Raw genomic sequence first — 23014 nt, 5'->3', positions numbered from 1 at the left:
TGCTTGGCCACTACACCCCATTTGTTTTAACTCCCTATGTACAGACATTGTGCTAGCTGGACTGCTAGTAGCACTCTGGAACTTCTGGTGATTCCTTCTGCTGATTTCGAATGATTTTTTAACAACCTCCCTGACCGCCAGTAAATGAGTTCTGCCTACAAAGATAGGGGGTGGGGGTTGGGGGGGGGGTGAGATGGTGGAAGGTGGGAGGAAGGAGAAAGGCAACTGGAAAGGAAAGAAAGGAGGGGTAAAGCAATAACGAGGACAGGGAGGGTGGGACTGGAAAGAGGGGATGAGTGGATGAGAAGACAAAATATAGCGGATTATAAGAAACCATAAGCAGTATTACACAGTGAACCCATAATTAAAGTTAGTCAAAAGACCCTAAATAATCAAAATCCAATAGATGACTAGGACGTTTGGACAACATGGTTGTGGAGAAACAGCGATTGCTATAAATTAACTCAGTATTAAGGAAACAGTTTTAATCGGATTTTTTATTTATTTTGCACCGACCAGTTTCAGCCCATCGCAGGGGCCATCTTCAGGGCGAACATAAGGTCGACTGCTGCTGGCGTCACGTCTACCGAGGTGTGGCAGAAGACGACTAGGATGTTGAAGATATGTTTGATAATGGAGGTGTCTGCTTACTAACTCTTATAATCTGTACATCTTTTAAGTCTTCCAGTCTTTCGAGTAACTTTAATTATAGGATTGCTGTATAATTCTGCGTATGGTTTCTTGTAACAAATTATACAGTTTCTGTTTTCTCCTCCACTAATCCCCTCCTTCCAATATAACCCTCCCCTCTCCTCATCATTTTCTTCCCCTCCTTTTTTTCCCTATCCCACTCTCTCACAAACCATCACCCCCATCCCGTTCCTCCCAACTCCCCCTCAAATCTTTCTCTTATGTACTATCAGTTTGCGTCATATCCTGGTTCTTAGAGTTTGTATTTTATACATTTTGTGTAATAGTAAGTCTTTATACACAATGGCATATTAGTATCTTTTATATTTTTACCGTTATCTTGGCTACACAAATTTATAAATTTTTTTTATCTACTCTGTAGTAAGTGAGTCCCTAGGTCCAATCAGCGTACTGCTTTCTCAGAATCCAACAGTGGTAGATTGCACTCACGCCTCGCGCTCCTGTTGTTATCTGTGCACCACACTGGTTTACAGTGTTCAGTGGTCCACTGTTACCTGGACTCCACATTTCCACATTTCATCACAGAGGCTTCCTTTAACCCAGGAAGCCAATTCTGACAGCCTTACTACCATGCAGAATAAATGTTCATTCCTCACACACCAGTACCTTCTGATAAGCGTTCTCCTTAGGTCTTGTTTCCTTCATATTATTTATGATGGTGAGACACTTTGTCTCACAAAGACTTTCATTTTAGGAACACACCTACTATTTCTGATGACACATACATAGGTGTTGTCAAAATGGGAGCAGCAGACACTGGTGTATTCTTCGATGTCATCTCAATGTTCACATGTTCAACATTCTAGACAGTTTCACGTAGCACACGAGTCCAAGATTATTATTTTAATTATTCTTTCAGTTAGATCTACTTGTAACTCCTAGTTGACCTCCCTCACCCTAACTTTTATAACATTTTTATATTAGGGGCATTGGCACTCTCTGAATGTAAATTATCACTGACAACTGGCTTTATTCAGGTGGACTTAAATTGGTGGTTGTGTCAGTACTGCTCACTGCACTTTGGAATATCCATGGAGATATTTAGATAACATGTGACAATAGATTTTATAAGTATTTTTATAGTATCTGAGTGACTACAATAAAACTGCTAATGTGGGGAAACTGGCTCTCAATCAGTTTTACCAACGCAATTCAACGCCTCAGCATAATTTGATTTGTTTGAGTGTTCCTTTCAGTGTGTACAATTATTTTAGTTGTGGATGTCCTACTTATAAGACAATCTGCATCAAATATAAAATTAAGAATAATTTTTACAGTTGAAATCTTTAAAATTTAATTCCGTATATTTTAGAAATATGCTCAAGTACTAATGTCAGCCCTGTTTATTTCAAATAGTTTGGCCATCTTGTACAATGAGTGAGTGAGTAACCAGTCATGCACCTTAGCTTTGAAAATAATATAGGGCAATGTCCAAGCAAATATTGAAAATTTACAAGAAGCTGTGGGCATGTTATTTTGTGAGTTTGCAGTCTTTGTGAGTTCGTGTCTCGGCATAATAAAGTTCAGTTTACCTCTGGTATTGTGAGGGTGTATAGTCTCTCTACTGTTGAACTCACTTATGAAATAAGACAACACTGAGCAGATGTATAGACTAACAACAATTAATGTCTTGATAAAGAGTGGACAGCACTTTTCATTAGATTTCACTTTGCTCATTACTCTGATTACTGCTACTGCTACTTCTCCTCTTTCTTCTTCTTTTTTTGCTGACATGGTGATACGTTCCTCTCAGTTCAATTTCAAATCAATTTGAAAGCCTATCGCCTGATTTACGTTCCATAGCTGTAGCTAAGCCCAGAATTGATTCCTATGTTTTATTAAGATCATAGAGGAGTTCATTCGGAAAAAAACATACTTCATTGCAAGTTTTAATTTTTCCTGTTTTGCCTATTGCAGTTCTGCCATGTCATAGCCTGTTTTGAGCAGTGTTGCGTCATCTGCATAACACACAATGGAAACTGCTCCCACATGGTAAGTTGGATCATTAATTGCAATGATGAACAGGAAGGGACCTAGGACAGAGTCCTGTGGCACTCCAGTCCAATCTTCCTTCATAGAGGAGCATATATTTTTAACTGATTCAAAATGTGCCTCCTGTTGTTTGGATATAACTTGATTATAGTTAAAGTTGGCATGTATGCCATAAATGGTATACAGTCAAAGGCTTTGCTGGGACAACAAAGTGCACCTAATACCAGATACTTATGTTTAAATGTAATTAACACCTGGTTAACAACTTCAATGACAGCAGCAGTGGTATTTTTTCCATGTTGGAACACAAACTGCAGGCTGGAGAGGAGATCATGCTTTCCAAAATAGTTATTTAGCCGGTTGTACATTAGATTCTCAAAAACTGGAGAAAACTGGGACAATAGAAATACTTTTGGGACAGGTGATTATGTCCCTTTTGAAATATTGGTACCACTTTAGCAATTTTGAGTGCATCAGGGAAAACTCCAGATTCTAAACATACATAAAAGTGACGGAAAGAGGCTGACAGATATGATGTATTATTTTATTAAAATTACATTGTTAGAGAACCAATAACAGTCCTTACTTCTTGAGTTTGAGAACCTTGACACAGCTTTTATAATATCCAGGTGACAACATTCCAGTGGGAGGCATACATCTTATGAGGCTCGACACCTGGAAGATCTAAAGCACAAGTGCTTTTTGCTTAATTTTGTATTTCCATTTGTCCACTGAGGTTTGAATGTAAGCATCAACTTCTTCTAGGTCCAGCAATGCATATTGTGTGTGAGTTTGGGATTTTTCTGAGCTGATGATGTTCCATGCTGGTTTCCATTTGTTGGGAGCACCTTCAATGTAACGTAGACATTCAAGTTCTTTGGCCATGATCAGTTTGTCTTTACAGTTCTTTTTACACCATAAATAAGCTCTATAAGAAAAGCCATACTGCTCAAGACCTTATTTACAATAATTTTCATATATTCTGTGTAAGTCTGAGCATCTCTTCCTTACAGTGAGCCAGCTCAACCATACAACATTTTAGCTGTTTCTTTTTCTATTTATTCTTAGGGATAATTTTTATTAATGCAGAAGTAACATAATTGTGTGAGTTTCTGCGGGAAATTATCAAAAACTGCTTCTCAGTCACCCTTCCCAGGTTGTGTGTTCTATACAAACTCCCAACGAACATCTGCTACTATGTCAATAAATAAATTAATATAATCAAAAATAGAAAATTGAGGATGGAATGTAACAATATTATGAGAAGGAAAGTTGCTACTCACCATATAGTGGAGATGCTGAGTCGCAGATAGGCACAACAAAAAGACTCTCACAATTATAGCTTTCGGCCATTAAGGCCTTAGTAAACAACAGACACACATACGCACACGCACAAACACTCATGAAAATGTAATTCACATACAAGAATCGTGTGTGTGAGTTGTGTTTGCATGAGTGTGTGCATGTGCTTATGTGTGTCTACTGTTGATGAAGGCTTAATGGCCGAAAGCTATAATTGTGAGTGTCTTTTTGTAGTGCCTATCTGCGACTCAGCATCTCCACTATATGGTGAGTAGCAACTTTCCTTCCCATAATATTGTTAATAAATTAATCTATTCATATTTCTGGCTTCTTATCTGTGTAGCATTAGACTTGACGCTGGCTGATGTGTCTGACTTAGACAAACGATCACAGCAGAATGTTAAGAAATAGTGGGTCGTGATCCGCTAGTGCATCACTACCAAGTCTGACATCATCATACATATCTATAGAAAAATTAACTAAAATATCATCCAAGCAGGCACTATTCCCTGCAAATTTGTAATCGTAAAATTTAAATTTTGTAACGTGTTCATCATTTCAGTGTTAAACAACCACAGATAATGACTTTTGTTTTAGATTTTAAAATTTTCCTCATAAGCAGCTCAAATCTTTCAAAACATTTACATCTCCTTCTGGAGATCTGTACAAGCTATCAACCTGCATTAAGTCGTATACAGTTAAATTCTGCATCTAGTTTATCACAGTAAGAGATAAAACCTAGTGTAAACCATTTTAGAACCTCTTAAGGCTGGAGCTTCATCTGTGGTAATGCTTACAAGCTTGTGGATATGCATTTTCACAGTTAGGATGAATTGCTCCATGGCAAAAAAAAAAAAAAAAAAAAAAAAAAAAAAAAAAAAAAAAATCTTCTCTTGTATGATCTTCCAAATAAATCACTTTCAAAGGTTATTCTTTGACAGTAAATGTATTAAAAATCATCCTTACAGAAAACAGCAACTGAGCAGTGCCTGTTGCATTAGTGGACCCATCAATTGCATGAAAAACAGCAATACTCATCAAGGTCTCTTTTCACTTAGAAAAAACATCATTAGACATTGTTTAATCTCTTCTTATGACTGTTCTTAATGGAAGCTGAGGGGATTCAATGGCAGCCACTATTTCAGATTTGTTTTTGAAATTCAGAACAACTCACCAGCAGCTCAAAATGCTTCTTTTCAAGTGAATCACTTGATGTCTTTCTTCTGTTCAACTTTGCGCAACTATGTATGCACATTTGTGCATAGGCAATTTTCTCGAAATGGGAGGCTGTGTGTAAAAGCTTAGTGCTTCCTGGGTTTGGTGGGAATCTCTAGCACTATTTAGGGAGACGACAGGTGGCTGGGGACCATGTGTGTTTCATTTTGTAGTGTGTTTACGTTAAGTAGTGAGGTAATTTGTGTGCAATAATGACTGATGACTCCAAAGGAAGCATGCTTAAATTTATATATGACTACAGACATAGAGAAGTAATATGAAATGCCGCTTCTAAAGATTGTTTGAATAATAATTCAAGGTGTGATACCCTCAGCATCAAGGTTAGATAAAGAGTCTCCAGTAACATACTGTAAATTTTGAAGAAGGAAAAGAGAGAAGAACAAGCCAGAAATTCATGAAAACTGAATGTAAGAAGTGTGTGTAAAAAAAAGAGAAAAAAAAAACTAGAAACTGAAAAGAAGGACATTGATAATGCAAAAAATACAAAATTGGAAAACACAACCTCTATTCTAATGAATTCTGGCGTCAACGAAATTCCCAAATTTGTCGAAGCCAAGGGTGTTAATCGCAGTCTGGTCACTTTAATCCCCCAAACCAACCAACCAACCAAGGGTGTTAATCTACACATAATCTTTAATTATTAAAGTTGTGTAAACAACTTTTTGATAGAATAAAATACACATGACACGGTGAAACTTAATTAACCGTCACATAATGGATAAGAACCTCCCTCAAGTATTTCTCAGTTTCAGGGATCACTGAAATGCTTTGTTTTGAAATGGATAGTAAAAAGATCAAAATAGTACATAATTCACCAGTTACTAGCTACTGAAATGTTACTGTTCAGGTTTATTGCTGCAGTTTCTCAAGCAGCAAATCTGAAATTTGCAAACAAAACATTGTTGTCACCTTGTATTTGTTGTACCTCTGTTATTTAGACACTTTTTTACCCACAGTCACCTTTGAGTTTTCTTCTTCTGCTCTCTTTTCATCACAAAGTGCATAACACAAACTCCCAAGCAAAAAAGGGGATCCATAGCAGACTACCACTGCAATAAGGCAGTATAGGACAAGAGAATGTCCTTGGGTAAATGTGTTCTTTCCACAAATTTTTATGCATTCTCTTTTTTCTCATGCGTCTGCGATTGAACGTGAAGAAAAAGGTATCATGTGGACACGCCTTTGCAAATGCACCATCTTCAAAGTACTTCCTCCTTTTTGCCAGTACATTCAGAATATGATTTTAGGGAACAGCTCATAGGATTAACACAGAAACACAATAAGTCAGTAGAGGCGTTCTCTGACAGAAATCTTAAGTTATACCCGCAGAGTTACGAATTGATGCACAATGCGGAGATGGACAAAGTCTTCTTGTGGGAAGCAGAGAATAGGCCTTAGATGCTTTCGCTAGGAGTACAGTGAATATGTCAAACAGGTGAAGACGGAAAATCCTAGCGATTTTTCCTCAGGTATCAGAACTGAAACACAGCTGGAGGAGATCAATATTGCAACTGAGAAATGGAGTGCCGTGGTGTCTTCTCCTCTGAGGTCAAATGCAACAGATTTGGATGAGCGGACCACATGAAGAAGCAATGCTGTCAGCTACAATGCTTTGAATGTGATGAGATTAGGCATAGGGCATGTGACTGCAAATGTGGAAAGCAGGACAGCCGCAATAGAAAGAAGCACGCTTTAAAAGCAAACAGGGGTGCCCTGACCTGACCATCACAGGTCATTTAAAAAAGAGTACACTGCAAGGACTTGTGCAAAGACAGATTGTTGCTAGAGTCAAGACAGATTGTTGCTAGAGTGTTGCAGTGAATCATAAGAAACAAATTCTTGGTAGACACATATGCACATTTGTCAGTTTCAGTCTGGACCTGTTGGGTAGGAAGAGACTTCAGTCTCTACGGTACAGGTTAACATGGCGTATATGACAATGGCGTGAAATCAATGGGGACAAGATTGCTCACTTCTACCACTGGGTCTGAAACATTTAAGGAGCATACTGAGGTGTTGCCACATTTTGATGAGGTGTACTGGACAATTCTTGGACTTGATTTTCTAAATAAGCATCATGCGTATGATTGAGCTTGGTGGAGCTTTGTTTCCACTATGGAAGAGAGCTGATAGTGAAACAATGTCACAAGGTGCGCCTGTCATGAAGGTGTTGCCAGCTAAACTGCATACATGTATATCAAAGGTTAATTCATTGGATATCATACCAGTAGGTACAGGGAAATTGATCTAGGTTAGTGTAGGTAGTGTAGGTACCGACTCACCAAGGGAATTGTGCATGGAAGAGCCATCGGCCTGGAATGATGAGCTATATAAGTTGCACTGTATGGTGCGTAGGAGCATAGTGTGTGTTACAGATATAGATGGAGAATTTATGGTTCCTGCAACGGTAGTCTGCTAAAGGACCAAATGGTTGCCAGTTTGTCTTGGAATGGTTATTATATCATACAATGTATTACATACTCAAATCAAACAATGGAAAATCCAGGATGGAATGTAACAATATCAGAGAAGGAAAGTTGCTACTCACCATATAGCGGAGATACTGAGTCGCGATAGGCACAATAAAAAGATTCACATAATTAAAGCTTTCGGCCATTAAGGCCTTTGTCAGCAGTAGACACACATACACACACACTCACATAAATGCAACTTGCACACACATCTGCAGTCTCAGAGAGCTGAGACCACAGTGCGAGCAGCAACACGAGTGCATGATGGGAGTGGCGACCTCCTATAGAAAGATAACAACCATTTCCTCAACCGACTCTCCACAGTTCCTGTCCCTTTACCACACGGTGCCCTGCTCGTCACTATTGATGCCGTCTCCCTGTACACTAACATTCCTAATGCCCATGGCCTTACTGCTGTCGAACACTACCTTTCCAGACGCCCTATGGATTCCAAACCAACAACCTCCTTCTAGTCTCCATGACCAACTATATCCTCACCCACAATTACTTCTCCTTTGAAGGCATTACCTACAAACAAATCCGCGGTACGGCTATGGGCACCCATATGGCACCATCCTATGCTAACCTATTCATGGGCCATCTAGAGGAATCCTTCCTAAAAACCCAGAATCCTAAACCCCTCACCTAGTTCAGATTCACTGATGACATCGTTGCTATCTGGATTGAAGGTGAGGACACCTTATTCACATTTCTCCAGAACCTCAACAACTTCTCCCCCATTTGCTTCACATGGTCCTACTCAACCCGACAAGCCACCTTCCTAGATATTGACCTTCACCTCAGAGATGACTTCATCAGTACCTCCGTCCATATCAAACCTACTAACCACCAGCAATACATCCACTTCGACAGCTGCCACCCATTTCATACCAAGAAGTCCCTTCCGTACAGACTAGCTACACTTGGTCGTCGTATTTCCAGTGACGAGCAGTCCCTCTCAAAATATACTGAGGGTCTTACTGAAGCCTTCACTGACCATAATTATCCTCCCATCCTTGTACAAACACAAATCTCCCGTGCCTTATCTTTCCAGTCTCCCACCACCTCCCAAAGTCCCACAGTCTGGCCACAGAGGAGCATTCCCCTCATAACTCAGTACCATCTGGGACTGGAGCAACTGAATTACATTCTCCGCCAGGGTTTTGATTACCTGTCTTCATGCCCTGAAATGAGAAATGTCCTGCCCACTATCCTTCCCACCCCTCCTACCGTGATAGGTGTCGTCGTAACTGCCGTCTGCTGTGCAGCGAGCTACGTTAATTTAAGTATTAACTGTATTTTTCTTACTTGTCACTTCTTCTTCCGTGTGTTTTTGCTTTTAGGAAGCTTTAATTGTCGAGTGCTAGTAATAGTGTTCCATAGATTTTGTGTTTGTTTTGAATACAGTCAGAGAGAGTCCCTTTAGTCAACCATAGTGCAGTAGTGCTAGTGTTTGTTTTCAATACAGTCCAGAGACAGAAGTGTCTAGCAACCACAGTTTAGTCAACAATCAGCCGCCTTTAGTGAATTAGCAGTCTAGTTAATAGTTGATTAACTCTCTACAGTAAATTGATTTCTTAGGATGGATAGGCTGTGTGACTGCTGTGTACGGACGCAGGAGGGGCTGGCCACTATTCGCGAACAGCTGAGCGTGTTGATGGGCGCGGTCAGCCGTCTTCAGGCTGCTGCCTCAGAGTGTAGCGACAGTGAGGAGTCTGGTGCGTCGCATGGTACACCCCAGGTGTTACATGCTTCACCCACTGTCCCTGCTGTCGAAACATCTTCGCGGGTACCGGGTGCGGTTGCGCCACCCTCTCCCCAAGGGGAGTGGCGGGTTCAGCGGCGCACAAGGCGGAGGGTCAATGTGGAAACTAGCCGTGTGGCATCGCCCACCCTGGCTGTGAGTGGACATGTGGCCGCTCCTTCAGCAAGGTCCGAGCAGGCACACGGGGGGAGGGGTTTATTGGTTATTGGGAGCTCCAACATTAGGCGGGCGATGGAGCCCCTTAGGGAAATAGCGCAAAAGTCAAGGAAGAAGGCCAGTGTTCACTCTGTCTGCTTGTTGGGGGGTCTCATCCGAGATGTGGAGGAGGCCCTGCCAGCAGCGATAGAGAGCACTGGGTGCACCCGACTGCAAATTGTTGCTCATGTCGGCACCAATGACACCTGCCGTCTGGGTTCAGAGATCATCCTCAGTTTATACAGGCGGTTCGCGGAATTGGTGAAGGCAGAAAGCCTCGCTCGCGGGGTGGAATCTGAGCTAACTATTTGTAGTATCGTTCCCAGAACCGATCGCGGTCCTCTGGTTTGGAGCCGAGTAGAAGGCTTAAACCAGACGCTCAGACGATTCTGCGGAGATCTGAGGTGCAAATTTCTCGACCTCCGCTATCAGGTGGAGAAATGTAGGGTCCCCTGAATAGGTCAGGCGTGCACTACACGCCGGAAGCGGCTACAAGGGTAGTGGAGTACGTGTGGAGTGCACATGTGGGTTTTTTAAGTTAGAGAATTCCCTCCCTAGGCCCGACAATACGCCTCCTCAGACGCGGCAAGGTAGGAGTAGGCAAAATGTAACAGGGAATAACAATATTAGTGTGCTAATAGTAAACTGCAGGAGTGTCTATAGAAAGGTCCCAGAACTGCTCTCATTAATAAACGGTCACAACGCCCATATAGTACTAGGGACAGAAAGTTGGCTGAAACCAGAAGTAAACAGTAACGAAATCCTAAACTCAGATTGGAATGTATACCACAGACACAGGCTGGACAGTGAAGGGGGAGGCGTGTTTATAGTGATAAGAAGTGCAATAGTATCGAAGGAAATTGACGGAGATCCGAAATGTGAAATAATTTGGGTGAAGGTCACAGTTAAAGCAGGCTCAGACATGGTAATTGGATGTCTCTATAGGCCCCCTGGCTCAGCAGCTGTTGTGGCTGAGCACATGAAGGATAATTTGGAAAATATTTCGAGTAGATTTCCCCACCATGTTATAGCTCTGGGTGGAGATTTTAATTTGCCAGATATAGACTGGGAGACTCAAACGTTCATAACGGGTGGCAGGGACAAAGAATCCAGTGAATTTTTTTTAAGTTATTTATCTGAAAACTACCTTGAGCAGTTAAACAGAGAACCGACTCGTGGCGATAACATATTAGACCTTCTGGTGACAAACAGATCCAAACGATTTGAATTCTGTTCAGCAGAAGTGACAAAAAGCAGATTACAGAGTACCTGACGGCTCAACACAAAAGTTTTGTCTCAAGTACAGATAGTGTTGAGGATCAGTGGACAACGTTCAAAACCATCGTCCAATATGCGTTACATGAGTATGTGCCAAGCAAGATCGTAAGAGATGGAAAAGAGCCACCGTGGTACAACAACCGAGTTAGAAAACTGCTGCGGAAGCAAAGGGAACTTCACAGCAAACATAAACATAGCCAAATCCTTGCAGACAAACAAAAGTAAGCGAAGCGAAATGTAGTGTGAGGAGGGCTATGCGGGAGGCGTTCAATGAATTCGAAAGTAAAGTTCTATGTACTGACTTGGCAGAAAATCCTAAGAAATTTTGGTCTTATGTCAAAGCGGTAGGTGCATCAAAACAAAATGTCCAGACACTCTGTGACCAAAATGGTACTGAAACAGAGGATGACACACTAAAGGCCAAAATACTAAATGTCTTTTTGCAAAGCTGTTTCACAGAGGAAGACTGCACTGTAGTTCCTTCTCTACCCGATTGTCGCACAGATGACAAAATGGTAGATATCGAAATAGACGACAGAGGGATAGAGAAACAATTAAAATCGCTCAAAAGAGGAAAGGCCGGTGGACCTGATGGGATACCAGGTCGATTTTACACAGAGTACGTGAAGGAACTTGCCCCCCTTCTTGCAGCGGTGTACCGTAGGTCTCTAGAAGAGCGTAGCATTCCAAAGGATTGGAAAAGGGTACAGGTCATCCCCGTTTTCAAGAAGGGACGTCGAACAGATGTGCAGAACTATAGACCTATATCTCTAACGTCAATCAGTTGTAGAATTTTGGAACAAGTGTTATGTTCGAATACAATGACTTTTCTGGAGACTAGAAATCTACTCTGTAGGAATCAGCATGGGTTTCGAAAAAGACGGTCGTGTGAAACCCAGCTCGCGTTATTCGTCCACGAGACTCAGAGGGCCATAGACACGGGTTCCCAGGTAGATGCCGTGTTTCTTGACTTCCGCAAGGCGTTCGATACAGTTCCCCACAGTCATTCAATGAACAAAGTAAGAGCATATGGACTATCAGACCAATTGTGTGATTGGATTGAAGAGTTCCTAGATAACAAAACGCAGCATGTCATTCTCAATGGAGAGAAGTCATCCGAAGTAAGAGTGATTTCAGGTGTGCCGCAAGGGAGTGTCATAGGACCGTTGCTATTCACAATATACATAAATGATCTTGTGGATGACATCAGAAGTTCACTGAGGCTTTTTGCAGATGATGCTGTGGTGTATCGAGAGGTTGTAACAATGGAAAGTTGTACTGAAATGCAGGAGGATCTGCAACGAATTGACGCAAGGTGCAGGGAATGGCAATTGAATCTCAATGTAGACAAGTATAATGTGCTGCGAATACATAGAAAGATAGATCCCTTATCATTTAGCTACAAAATAGCAGGTCCGCAACTGGAAGCAGTTAATTCCATAAATTATCTGGGAGTACGGGAGTACGCATTAGGAGAGATTTAAAATGGAATGATCATATAAAGTTGATCATTGGTAAAGCAGATGCCAGACTGAGATTCATTGGAAGAATCCTAAGGAAATGCAATCCGAAAACAAAGGAAGTAGGTCACAGTACACTTGTTCGCCCACTGCTTGAATACTGCTCAGCAGTGTGGGATCCATACCAGATGGGATTGATAGAAGAGATAGAGAAGATCCAACGGAGAACAGCGCGCTTCGTTACAGGATCATTTAGTAATCGCGAAAGCGTTACGGAGATGATAGATAAACTCCAGTGGAAGACTCTGCAGGAGAGATGCTCAGTAGCTTGGTACGGGCTTTTGTTAAAGTTTCGAGAACATACCTTCACTGAAGAGTCAAGCAGTATATTGCTCCCTCCTACGTATATCTCGCGTAGAGACCATGAAGATAAAATCAGAGAGATTAGAGCCCACACAGATGCATACCAACAATCCTTCTTTCCACGAACAATACGAGACTGGAATACAAGGGAGAACCGATACAGGTACTCAAGGTACCCTCCACCACACACCATCAGGTGGCTTGCGGCGTATGAATGTAGATGTAGATGTATTCCGCCGTCCACTGAACCTACACAATATACTCATCCATCCTTACACAACCCCTTTCTCAATCCCTTACCTCGTGGCTCATACCCCTATAACAGACCTAGATGCAAGACCTGTCCCATACATCCTCCTACCACCACCTATTCCAGTCCGGTCACTACCATTACCTATGCCAACAAAGGCAGGGCTACCTGTGAAACCAGTCATGTGATTTACAAGCTAAGCTGCAACCTCTGTGCTGCATTCTATGTAGGCATGACAACCAACAAGCATGAACAGCCACCGACAAACTGTGGCCAAGAAACAAGTGGACCACCCTGTTGCTGAACATGCTGCCAAACATGGTATCCCTCATCTTAATGACTGCTTCACAGCCTGTGCCATATGGATCCTTCCCACCAACACCAGCTTTTCTGAATTGCGCAGGTGGGAACTTTCCCTGCAATACATCCTACATTCCCATAACCCTTCTGGCGTCAACCTTCGTTAGTCACTGTCCTCACCCATCCATCCCCCTCCCTGTTCCCATTCCAGCACTACACAGCCGTCACTCCACCGCCACACCCAGTCTTTTATTTTCCTCCTTTCCGCTACTTACCCCCTCCCCCCTCCGCACCTTCTCTCCTGCCCTCCGTCTCAACTACAACACTTGACTGTCCGTCACTCCCACCATATTATCCCTCCCCCTCCCCGCCTCCTCCTTACCCCCACCCAGTTTCCACTCCCATCATGCACTGGTGCTGCTGTTCGCAGTGTGGTCTCAGCTCTCTGAGACTGCAGATGTGTGTGGCAGTTGCGTTTATGTGAATGTGTGTGTGTACGTGTGTGAATCTTTTTATTGTGCCTATTGCGACTCAGCATCTCCGCTATATGGTGAGTAGCAACTTTCCTTCTCTGGTAATTTATTACATACTACCTGACTTCAGTATAAATTCAGTGCAGTAATGCAATCACTGTAAATGGATCATTCCATGTCAATTCAATGTACCTCTCAACCTGACCCTCTCAATTTTTTTTTTCAAATTTGGTGCATTCAATGACCCAGATAAGATATGGAAAAATGCCAGTTTGCAAATGTGTATTACAACTGTGAAGAAAGTTACAGGTCTGGAAAGTTTGGAATTTGTGCTAAATTTACATGTGTATGTCACAACATAAATGATGTAATTCTGGTTCTAATTCAGTTACAGCAATTAAAATGGTACCACTGGAAAGCTAACGAATAGATCTTTACATTGATATGCCACATGGCAGGTTTCTAAGAATTTTCATGCTAAAGGTCATTGACCTTGAATATCTCAAACACCTCATCTTAAATTTTTTTGAAAAAAAAAAAAAATTAATTGCTCCAGTATGTTACTATAAATATGGTAAATATCAAAACAGCACACCAAAGGCATCAGGCACAAGAAATTATTTTGTCAACTTAAGTACACCATCGACATGCAGAAAGCAGCTATGTATCCAGTTTTTTCTATAACACCAGCCAATAGCAGTTACTTTTATTCAGACAAGTTCTTTAATATTTCTCGCTGTGAACAGCCAATCAGAGAGATTTTTATTTCAGTCAATCAACATTACCAGCCTGTTTTAGTGAACAGCCAATCAGATAGACTCTTATTTCAACCAGTCATCATTAGTTCACTGATCTCTATATATTATGCAAATTTTGTTTCATGTGTTTTATGGCTGTGGCAGTGTAAATGTCTCATAAAGTAATATTTAGTAAAAAATGGATTTCAAGTCAAAATTGTATTGCTGCAATCCGTTTAGGGAAGAAGGCCATGCAAGAGTGCAGAAGAATTTAAGGAATGTTCAGGAGTGGATGATAAACATATATCCTAATGTATTGTAAGGTGGAAAAGTTTGCAGTAAATGTAGAAAAAAAAAATATATAGCAAAACCCAACAATCACTGCAGGTGTTGTCTCAGTTGTGCCAGATACTTCCGGAGAAGATTTAAGTGAAGATGAAGTAGCATCAGATCTGGCTTCAGTATTTAGGTGAATCTCCTGTGAAGAAAACAAGTCTTCTGAGTGAGAAAAAGTATCCAAAGTAAAACTGGAAAAAGAAGAGAGTGAAAATAGAGAAAGTGAAATTATCACCCAGCTGAAAGATAAGTTTCACAATTCAGACTGTATGTGTGACAAAACACAAATTGTAACTGCACTTCCAAAGAGCTGGAGTATAAGGAAAACTATGAAAGAATTTTCTGCTTCAGATTACATGGTACAGAGAGCAAAACAGTTAGTAGCAGTACATGGTATATTAGTGACACCAAATCCAAAGCCAGGTAAGACATTATGTGAGAAAACTGTTCATGAAAAGACTTCGCGTCTGTGTAAGAAAATTGTAATTACAATACATAAACAAAAGCAGCTAGTGTTGCACAACCTTAAGGAACTGTGTGCATATTTCAAAGATAAATACCTATATATAAATATTGGGTTCTCCAAATTTTGTGAGCTGTGGCCAAAGCACAGTGTTCTTGCCAATGCCAGTGTTTGTGTGTGTGTCTTGCACCAGAATTTCAAGTTAATGATTGAAGGTTGTAAACTTAAAGCACTAACATAGAGTGAAGAATACACATTACCATCGTACAAGCACTGTGTAGCATTTGTTACATGTAATTCTGCACTACCAGCATGTTTCTTAGGTTCATGTCCCTATTGTCCAGGTGTGACAAGACTAACTGATTATCTGTATGGTAAGAACTGCATTGACGAAATTGCATATAAGTGTTGGTTAGCTACAGGCAGAGTAGTTCTACAGGGCTATAACGAAGTCAACAGATGATTTCATTGAGGTGTGTGCACTGAGGTTACAACAGCACTCATTTATCTCCCAGCAGCAGTCACATTTCTGTAAAATCACTAAAGAAGGTCTCAAAGTAAATGAGTCTCTTGTTCTTTGTGACTTTGCTCCTTCACCATTCAGGATGAGGTACAAGGATTCCACTGGAATAATTCACAGGCTACATTTCACCCATTTGCAGCTTACTACAGAGACTCAGGCACTAATGAAATACAACATGTATCATACGTGGAAATATCTGATTGCCTTCGGCATGATACAGTGTGTGTTTATTCTTTCCAGACAAATTTCATCAATTGCTTAAAATGTCAGTTTTCAAATACAAAGCACGAAAGAACTTTATGAATCTGTCTTACCATCAAGAAGATTTTGATGTTACAGCAGAATGGCATTTTTCTGCTACAGTGCTTGGTAAAGAACCTTGTTATGGGGTAGCAGGGACTGTAAAGACATTATCAAGGCTTCCCAGCCTCAAGTGACCTTACGAAAATCCTATTTTGTCTGAGTGGTGCAAGGAAAATATTCCTTCATGTGTCTTCCATTGTACATCAGTTTCCAATCATGATGAAGATATAGCCAATTTGAAAATATTTCAAAAATGCAAGGACGATTCCAGGTGCCCATAAGTTTCACTGTGCAATACCTGCTAACAACGGTTTAGTAAAGACTAAGACATATTCTGCATATTCAGCTTCTTTAGTGAGTAGAGTAGAGTCAGTGATTGCTATGGTGAATGAAATGCTGTTAACAAATACACATGGATTTGTTGCCTGTCTGTATGGCAGTCATTGGGTGGGTTGCATATGTCTTACAAACATGTGAAGAACCAGGTGAAATAAAGGTCAACTTCTTGCATCCACATGGACCATCTCAGTCATTTGTTTCCTGCCAAACCAGACACTTGCATCATCAGAAAATGTGACATTATCACAAGAGTGGATACAGTGACACCAACTGGAAGGACATACAATCTCCCTGCATCAGATCTGGCAAACATTAACAATTTAGTTGGAGAATTGTGAGGAGTACTTATCATACAGACAGTAGGTCTCCCCTGATGAGTGGTTCTGCGTGACTTTCCCAAAATATACCTCTTTTCCTAGACCTTTCCAGTCCTTTCCCTTCACCCTTCTTCCTTCCCCTTCAACCATTCTGCCTGAAGAAGGAGCCACTGGCTCCGAAAGTTTGCCAACCACAACAATATTTTATGTATGTGTTCTGCCACCGCTTGGTGAGTAGATTGTTTATCCATCCAATTAAATAAATGCTGTAAATAAGAGTTGTAAAATAATATATGATGATTCATGGCTACAATAGCCCAAGAATCATCATATGTACATTAGTATACTGAACATTTACATGTATCATAACAAGTTTGTTGATACCTTTTAAATGAAGATGTACCTTTCATATATGATGTGTACCAAGAATGGAAAGATATTTGGCAGAACTTTGCTTCAGCATATTCTCGCCACATTACTGATCATACTAAATATGTGAATGGATTTGGTATTCACAGGAAATTGTGGATAACCGTGCATGAAGCCCGTACATGGCAGGGAAAGTGTGGGAATCTGTATGAATGGGAGTTCATGGACACTCCAATGTGTGACTGTAGGGTTGCTGTGCAAACTGCTCAAAACCTAACTGTAGAGTTTTTATTATCAAAATTTCATGGGGAACCCAGCAAACTGCCTTTGGTGACACTAACATGTGTGGGCTGGTTAAGACCTGTATCTTCAGTTATAAATTTTTTGTGTGTTTGCTTATAGTGCGAATTTTTAAATACATTTAACTATTTATTTATGATGAACCATGGACCTTGCCGTTGGTGGGGAGGCTTGCGTGCCTCAGCGATACAGATGGCCGTACCGTAGGTGCAACCACAACGGAGGGGTATCTGTTGAGAGGCCAGACAAACATGTGGTTCCTGAAGAGGGGCAGCAGCCTTTTCAGTAGTTGCAGGGGCAACAGTCTGAATGATTGACTGATCTGGCCTTGTAACATTAACCAAAACGGCCTTGCTGTGCTGGTACTGCGAACGGCAGAAAGCAAGGGGAAACTACAGCCGTAATATTTCCCGAGGACATGCAGCTTTACTGTATGATTAAATGATGATGGCGTCCTCTTGGGTAAAATATTCCGGAGGTAAAATAGTCCCCCATTCGGATCTCCGGGCGGGGACTACTCAAGAGGACGTCGTTATCAGGAGAAAGAAAACTGGCATTCTACGGATCGGAGCGTGGAATGTCAGATCCCTTAATCGGGCAGGTAGGTTAGAAAATTTAAAAAGGGAAATGGATAGGTTAAAGTTAGATATAGTGGGAATTAGTGAAGTTCGGTGGCAGGAGGAACAAGACTTTTGGTCAGGTGATTACAGGGTTATAAATACAAAATCAAATAGGGGTAATGCAGGAGTAGGTTTAATAATGAATAAAAAAATAGGAGTGCGGGTTAGCTACCACAAACAGCATAGTGAACGCATTATTGTGGCCAAGATAGACACAAAGCCCATGCCTACTACAGTTGTACAAGTTTATATGCCAACTAGCTCTGCAGATGATGAAGAAATTGATGAAATGTATGACGAGATAAAAGAAATTATTCAGGTAGTGAAGGGAGATGAAAATTTAATAGTCATGGGTGACTGGAATTCGTCAGTAGGAAAAGGGAGAGAAGGAAACATAGTAGGTGAATATGGATTGGGGGGAAGAAATGAAAGAGGAAGCCGCCTTGTAGAATTTTGCACAGAGCATAACTTAATCATAGCTAACACTTGGTTCAAGAATCATAAAAGAAGGTTGTATACCTGGAAGAATCCTGGAGATACTAATAGGTATCAGATAGATTATATAATGGTAAGACAGAGATTTAGGAACCAGGTTTTAAATTGTAAGACATTTCCAGGGGCAGATGTGGATTCTGACCACAATCTATTGGTTATGAACTGCAGATTGAAACTGAAGAAACTGCAAAAAGGTGGGAATTTAAGGAGATGGGACCTGGATAAACTGAAAGAACAAGAGGTTGTAGAGAGTTTCAGGGAGAGCATAAGGGAACAATTGACAGGAATGGGGGAAACAAATACAGTAGAAGAAGAATGGGTAGCTCTGAGGGATGAAGTAGTGAAGGCAGCAGAGGATCAAGTAGGTAAAAAGACGAGGGCTAATAGAAATCCTTGGGTAACAGAAGAAATATTGAATTTAATTGATGAAAGGAGAAAATATAAAAATGCAGTAAATGAAGCAGGCCAAAGGGAATACAAACGTCTCAAAAATGAGATCGACAGAAAGTGCAAAATGGCTAAGCAGGGATGGCTAGAGGACAAATGTAAGGATGTAGAGGCTTGTCTCACTAGGGGTAAGATAGATACTGCCTACAGGAAAATTAAAGAGACCTTTGGAGAGAAGAGAACCACTTGTATGAATATCAAGAGCTCAGATGGCAACCCAGTTCTAAGCAAAGAAGGCAAGGCAGAAAGGTGGAAGGAGTATATAGAGGGTTTATACAAGGGCGATGTACTTGAGGACAATATTACGGAAATGGAAGAGGATGTAGATGAAGATGAAATGGGAGATAAGATACTGCGTGAAGAGTTTGACAGGGCACTGAAAGACCTGAGTCGAAACAAGGCCCCGGGAGTAGACAACATTCCATTAGAACTACTGATGGCCTTGGGAGAGCCAGTCATGACAAAACTCTACCGTCTGGTGAGCAAGATGTCTGAGACTGGCGAAATACCCACAGACTTCAAGAAGAATATAATAATTCCAATACCAAAGAAAGCAGGTGTTGACAGATGTGAAAATTACCGAACTATCAGTTTAATAAGTCACAGCTGCAAAATACTAACGCGAACTCTTTACAGACGAATGGAAAAACTGGTAGAAGCGGACCTCGGGGAAGATCAGTTTGGATTCCGTAGAAATGTTGGAACACATGAGGCAATACTAACCTTACGACTTATCTTAGAAGAAAGATTAAGAAAAGGCAAACCTACGTTTCTAGCATTTGTAGACTTAGAGAAAGCTTTTGACAACGTTAACTGGAATACTCTCTTTCAAATTCTGAAGGTAGCAGGGGTAAAATACAGGGAGCGAAAGGCTATTTACAATTTGTACAGAAACCAGATGGCAGTTATAAGAGTCGAGGGGCATGAAAGGGAAGCAGTGGTTGGGAAAGGAGTGAGACAGGGTTGTAGCCTCTCCCCGATGTTATTCAATCTGTATATTGAGCAAGCAGTAAAGGAAACAAAAGAAAAATTCGGAGTAGGTATTAAAATTCATGGAGAAGAAGTAAAAACTTTGAGGTTCGCCGATGACATTGTAATTCTGTCAGAGACAGCAAAGGACTTGGAAGAGCAGTTGAACGGAATGGACAGTGTCTTGAAGGGAGGATATAACATGAACATCAACAAAAGCAAAACGAGGATAATGGAATGTACTCAAATTAAATCGGGTGATGCTGAGGGGATTAGATTAGGAAATGAGACACTTAAAGTAGTAAAGGAGTTTTGCTATTTAGGGAGTAAAATAACTGATGATGGTCGAAGTAGAGAGGATATAAAATGTAGACTGGCAATGGCAAGGAAATCTTTTCTGAAGAAGAGAAATTTGTTAACATCGAGTATAGATTTAAGTGTCAGGAAGTCGTTTCTGAAAGTATTTGTATGGAGTGTAGCCATGTATGGAAGTGAAACATGGACGATAACCAGTTTGGACAAGAAGAGAATAGAAGCTTTCGAAATGTGGTGCTACAGAAGAATGCTGAAGATAAGGTGGGTAGATCACGTAACTAATGAGGAGGTATTGAATAGGATTGGGGAGAAGAGAAGTTTGTGGCACAACTTGACTAGAAGAAGGGATCGGTTGGTAGGACATGTTTTGAGGCATCAAGGGATCACAAATTTAGCATTGGAGGGCAGCGTGGAGGGTAAAAATCGTAGAGGGAGACCAAGAGATCAATACACTAAGCAGATTCAGAAGGATGTAGGTTGCAGTAGGTACTGGGAGATGAAGAAGCTTGCACAGGATAGAGTAGCATGGAGAGCTGCATCAAACCAGTCTCAGGACTGAAGACCACAACAACAACAACATTTATGATGTCCTTAAACAAGAATTTAAAGTGGCCATGTAAGCCATACTACTACTAATAATAATAAATAAAATGAAAATATGATGACCTTTTAAAATATTCCACATTCATAACAAAAAATTGTCAAAACGATGGCATTAGTAAGCACAGTGAGTTAAATAAGCCAGGGCAAATAGAGAAGCAAAGTGGCGTACATTAATTAATCTGTGCCGTGTACTCTCACGACGCTCAAATGACAATCTCTTGAAAATGTCTGTGGCTGAAACCGGTCGTTGTGATTGAAAAAGTGGAACTGGTGCTGTCAGTTGGTTCCAGGCATTTAATTAATCGTAGTCAAGTTAGAAGGTCCTCAGTTGACGACCAACAAAGACAGCAATACAAAAAGCTGTCTGAAATCTGAGGAAATTTCAAGATTGTAACTCTACAACAAAGAATAAAATCTATGAAGGACTATTCATTGTTACTCACTAAAATCTGTTCAGCTTCTTTCAGTTGTCTCTGCAAGTTCTGAATGTACTGATCTTGTCTTTCCACTTCTGCTTTCAAGGCTTCCATTCTTTGATTAATTTTTGCTTGTTCTGCTGCCAATTTGAGCGTCTCCTTGAGCTGTTTGTCCTTTGCCAACAACAATTCCGTAATCTGTGCATGTTCTGAATTTGACAGCTTCTGGTGTTTCTGGACTATCGTATTTTCAATTAGCTCCCTTGAAATGAACAAATTATGAGGTCTACTATACAAAATTATCTTGATTAAAAAATTAACAATCTGATCGTTATTAAGGGCAGTTCTCGATAATAATTTATACACTACTGTGTTACATACTTTGCTATGATTTCTATGTCATCGATTAAAGCAAGTAAACTTTCCCCTGTGCTAATATTACAGGCAGTCATGACTGCTAACGTTTTTATGCCACTCTAACATCAACACCCACAACCTCATAACACCGCACTACCATCACAACATCAACAACACTGCAATTTGCACAATGCGTCTGTCGTCTTTCAAGATGCACTTTCTGCGCGTCCTACGCAGATGAAGATCTTTGGCGTAGCAAGCTGGTGGTGGGGAGATTGACGCCAACACCTACCACTACCAGATTGCCACTCGACGACTCGAGTATGAGCAGTTGAGTTCGAGGTGCACGTGAGAAGTTGGAATTGGAAAGTATACTGACGTGTAGTGGCAACGAAGAGCGAAGATGGTGAGGTTTTTTTGTGTTGGTTGCACAACTGTGAAATGCTTTCTGAGCGGCTAACAGTACTTATGCGTTTTGCTGCGGCAGTTGTTTGCGAAATTTTGTATTTGAAACGAATATCAGATAAACTGAAAGTTGAGATACTGTTTGTATAAACGTTTCAGTAAACCTTGCCCCTCATTCATTTCTGTGTGTGTTGTTGATGGCATGATGTGGCAGAAATTCGATGTTCGATATCCATCTGTCAACAGGAGTTGGACGCATCCACTTTTTCTTTGCTGAATGGGCGAATAGCAGCTGATACTATGTTTTTTTTTAAAGGGTGGTGGGGTGGTATGGTATGGTATGGTATGGTATGGTATCACCGTCACGTCCGGTTTATTTTTTAAGCCACGGTTTTGGCGATGTAATATGCCATCATCAGTCCCTAAACAACCAAATTACCAGCAATACTACCAACGCGAGTTATATAAAAAAAGGTACAAACTGTATATGCAAGAGAGTATATTTGTCATTAAATAGTAGTATCTGAGTAAGTGTGAAAACAAGGATACCACATACCGATATTCCACAAACTGTTTCTTATGTAATGTGATGGATAACAATATGAAAGTCTCTGAATGTGGATAAGCCGATAACGGAGTAGTTAAAATGTCCGTGACCATATAACAGATTTATGCAGGCAAGTTGACCTAAAAGAGTGTGCACTAATCAAACATAATAATTAGAACAGTGTACTGTGCACAGTGTTACACGAATTAAGGTCTCAAAATTACGTGCATTCCCAGCCACGAAGAAACGTTTCACACAGATACCCTTGTATTGTGGTTTAGGGCCCGATGACTGCGTATTATATCGCCGGAGCCGGCAGCCTATAAAATAAATTGGAGATGATCTTACAGAGCGCGG

At 40.8% G+C, this 23014-nt stretch overlaps 2 protein-coding genes across 3 annotated transcripts in view; one reads left to right on the top strand and one right to left on the bottom strand.

Moving 5' to 3' along the window:
- The window catches only part of LOC126246746 (mediator of RNA polymerase II transcription subunit 4), a 69905-nt gene extending 47951 nt beyond the window's left edge, over positions 1 to 21954 (bottom strand). Inside the window, exons 1-2 of the mRNA XM_049948420.1 lie at positions 21730 to 21954; positions 21376 to 21610 (exon numbers count right to left, since the gene is read on the bottom strand). Coding sequence (XP_049804377.1) covers positions 21376 to 21610; positions 21730 to 21800 — 306 coding nt within the window. The 5' untranslated portion in view covers positions 21801 to 21954. The remainder of the gene's footprint in view (positions 1 to 21375; positions 21611 to 21729) is intronic.
- A 5-nt stretch (positions 21955 to 21959) lies between these two features.
- Positions 21960 to 23014, top strand: part of LOC126246720 (3-hydroxyisobutyryl-CoA hydrolase, mitochondrial) — a 42784-nt gene continuing 41729 nt past the window's right edge. The window contains exon 1 of one of the 2 annotated variants that reach the window (XM_049948419.1): positions 21960 to 22111. In XM_049948419.1, coding sequence (XP_049804376.1) covers positions 22109 to 22111 — 3 coding nt within the window. In that variant the 5' untranslated portion in view covers positions 21960 to 22108. The remainder of the gene's footprint in view (positions 22112 to 23014) is intronic. The other variant, XM_049948418.1, reaches the window with a different exon arrangement.

The sequence above is a fragment of the Schistocerca nitens genome, chromosome 1, assembly GCF_023898315.1.
Source record: "Schistocerca nitens isolate TAMUIC-IGC-003100 chromosome 1, iqSchNite1.1, whole genome shotgun sequence".
Taxonomy (NCBI): domain Eukaryota; kingdom Metazoa; phylum Arthropoda; class Insecta; order Orthoptera; family Acrididae; genus Schistocerca; species Schistocerca nitens.
Note: the sequence above shows the minus strand (reverse complement) of the source record. Positions and strands in the feature narration are given on the sequence as shown.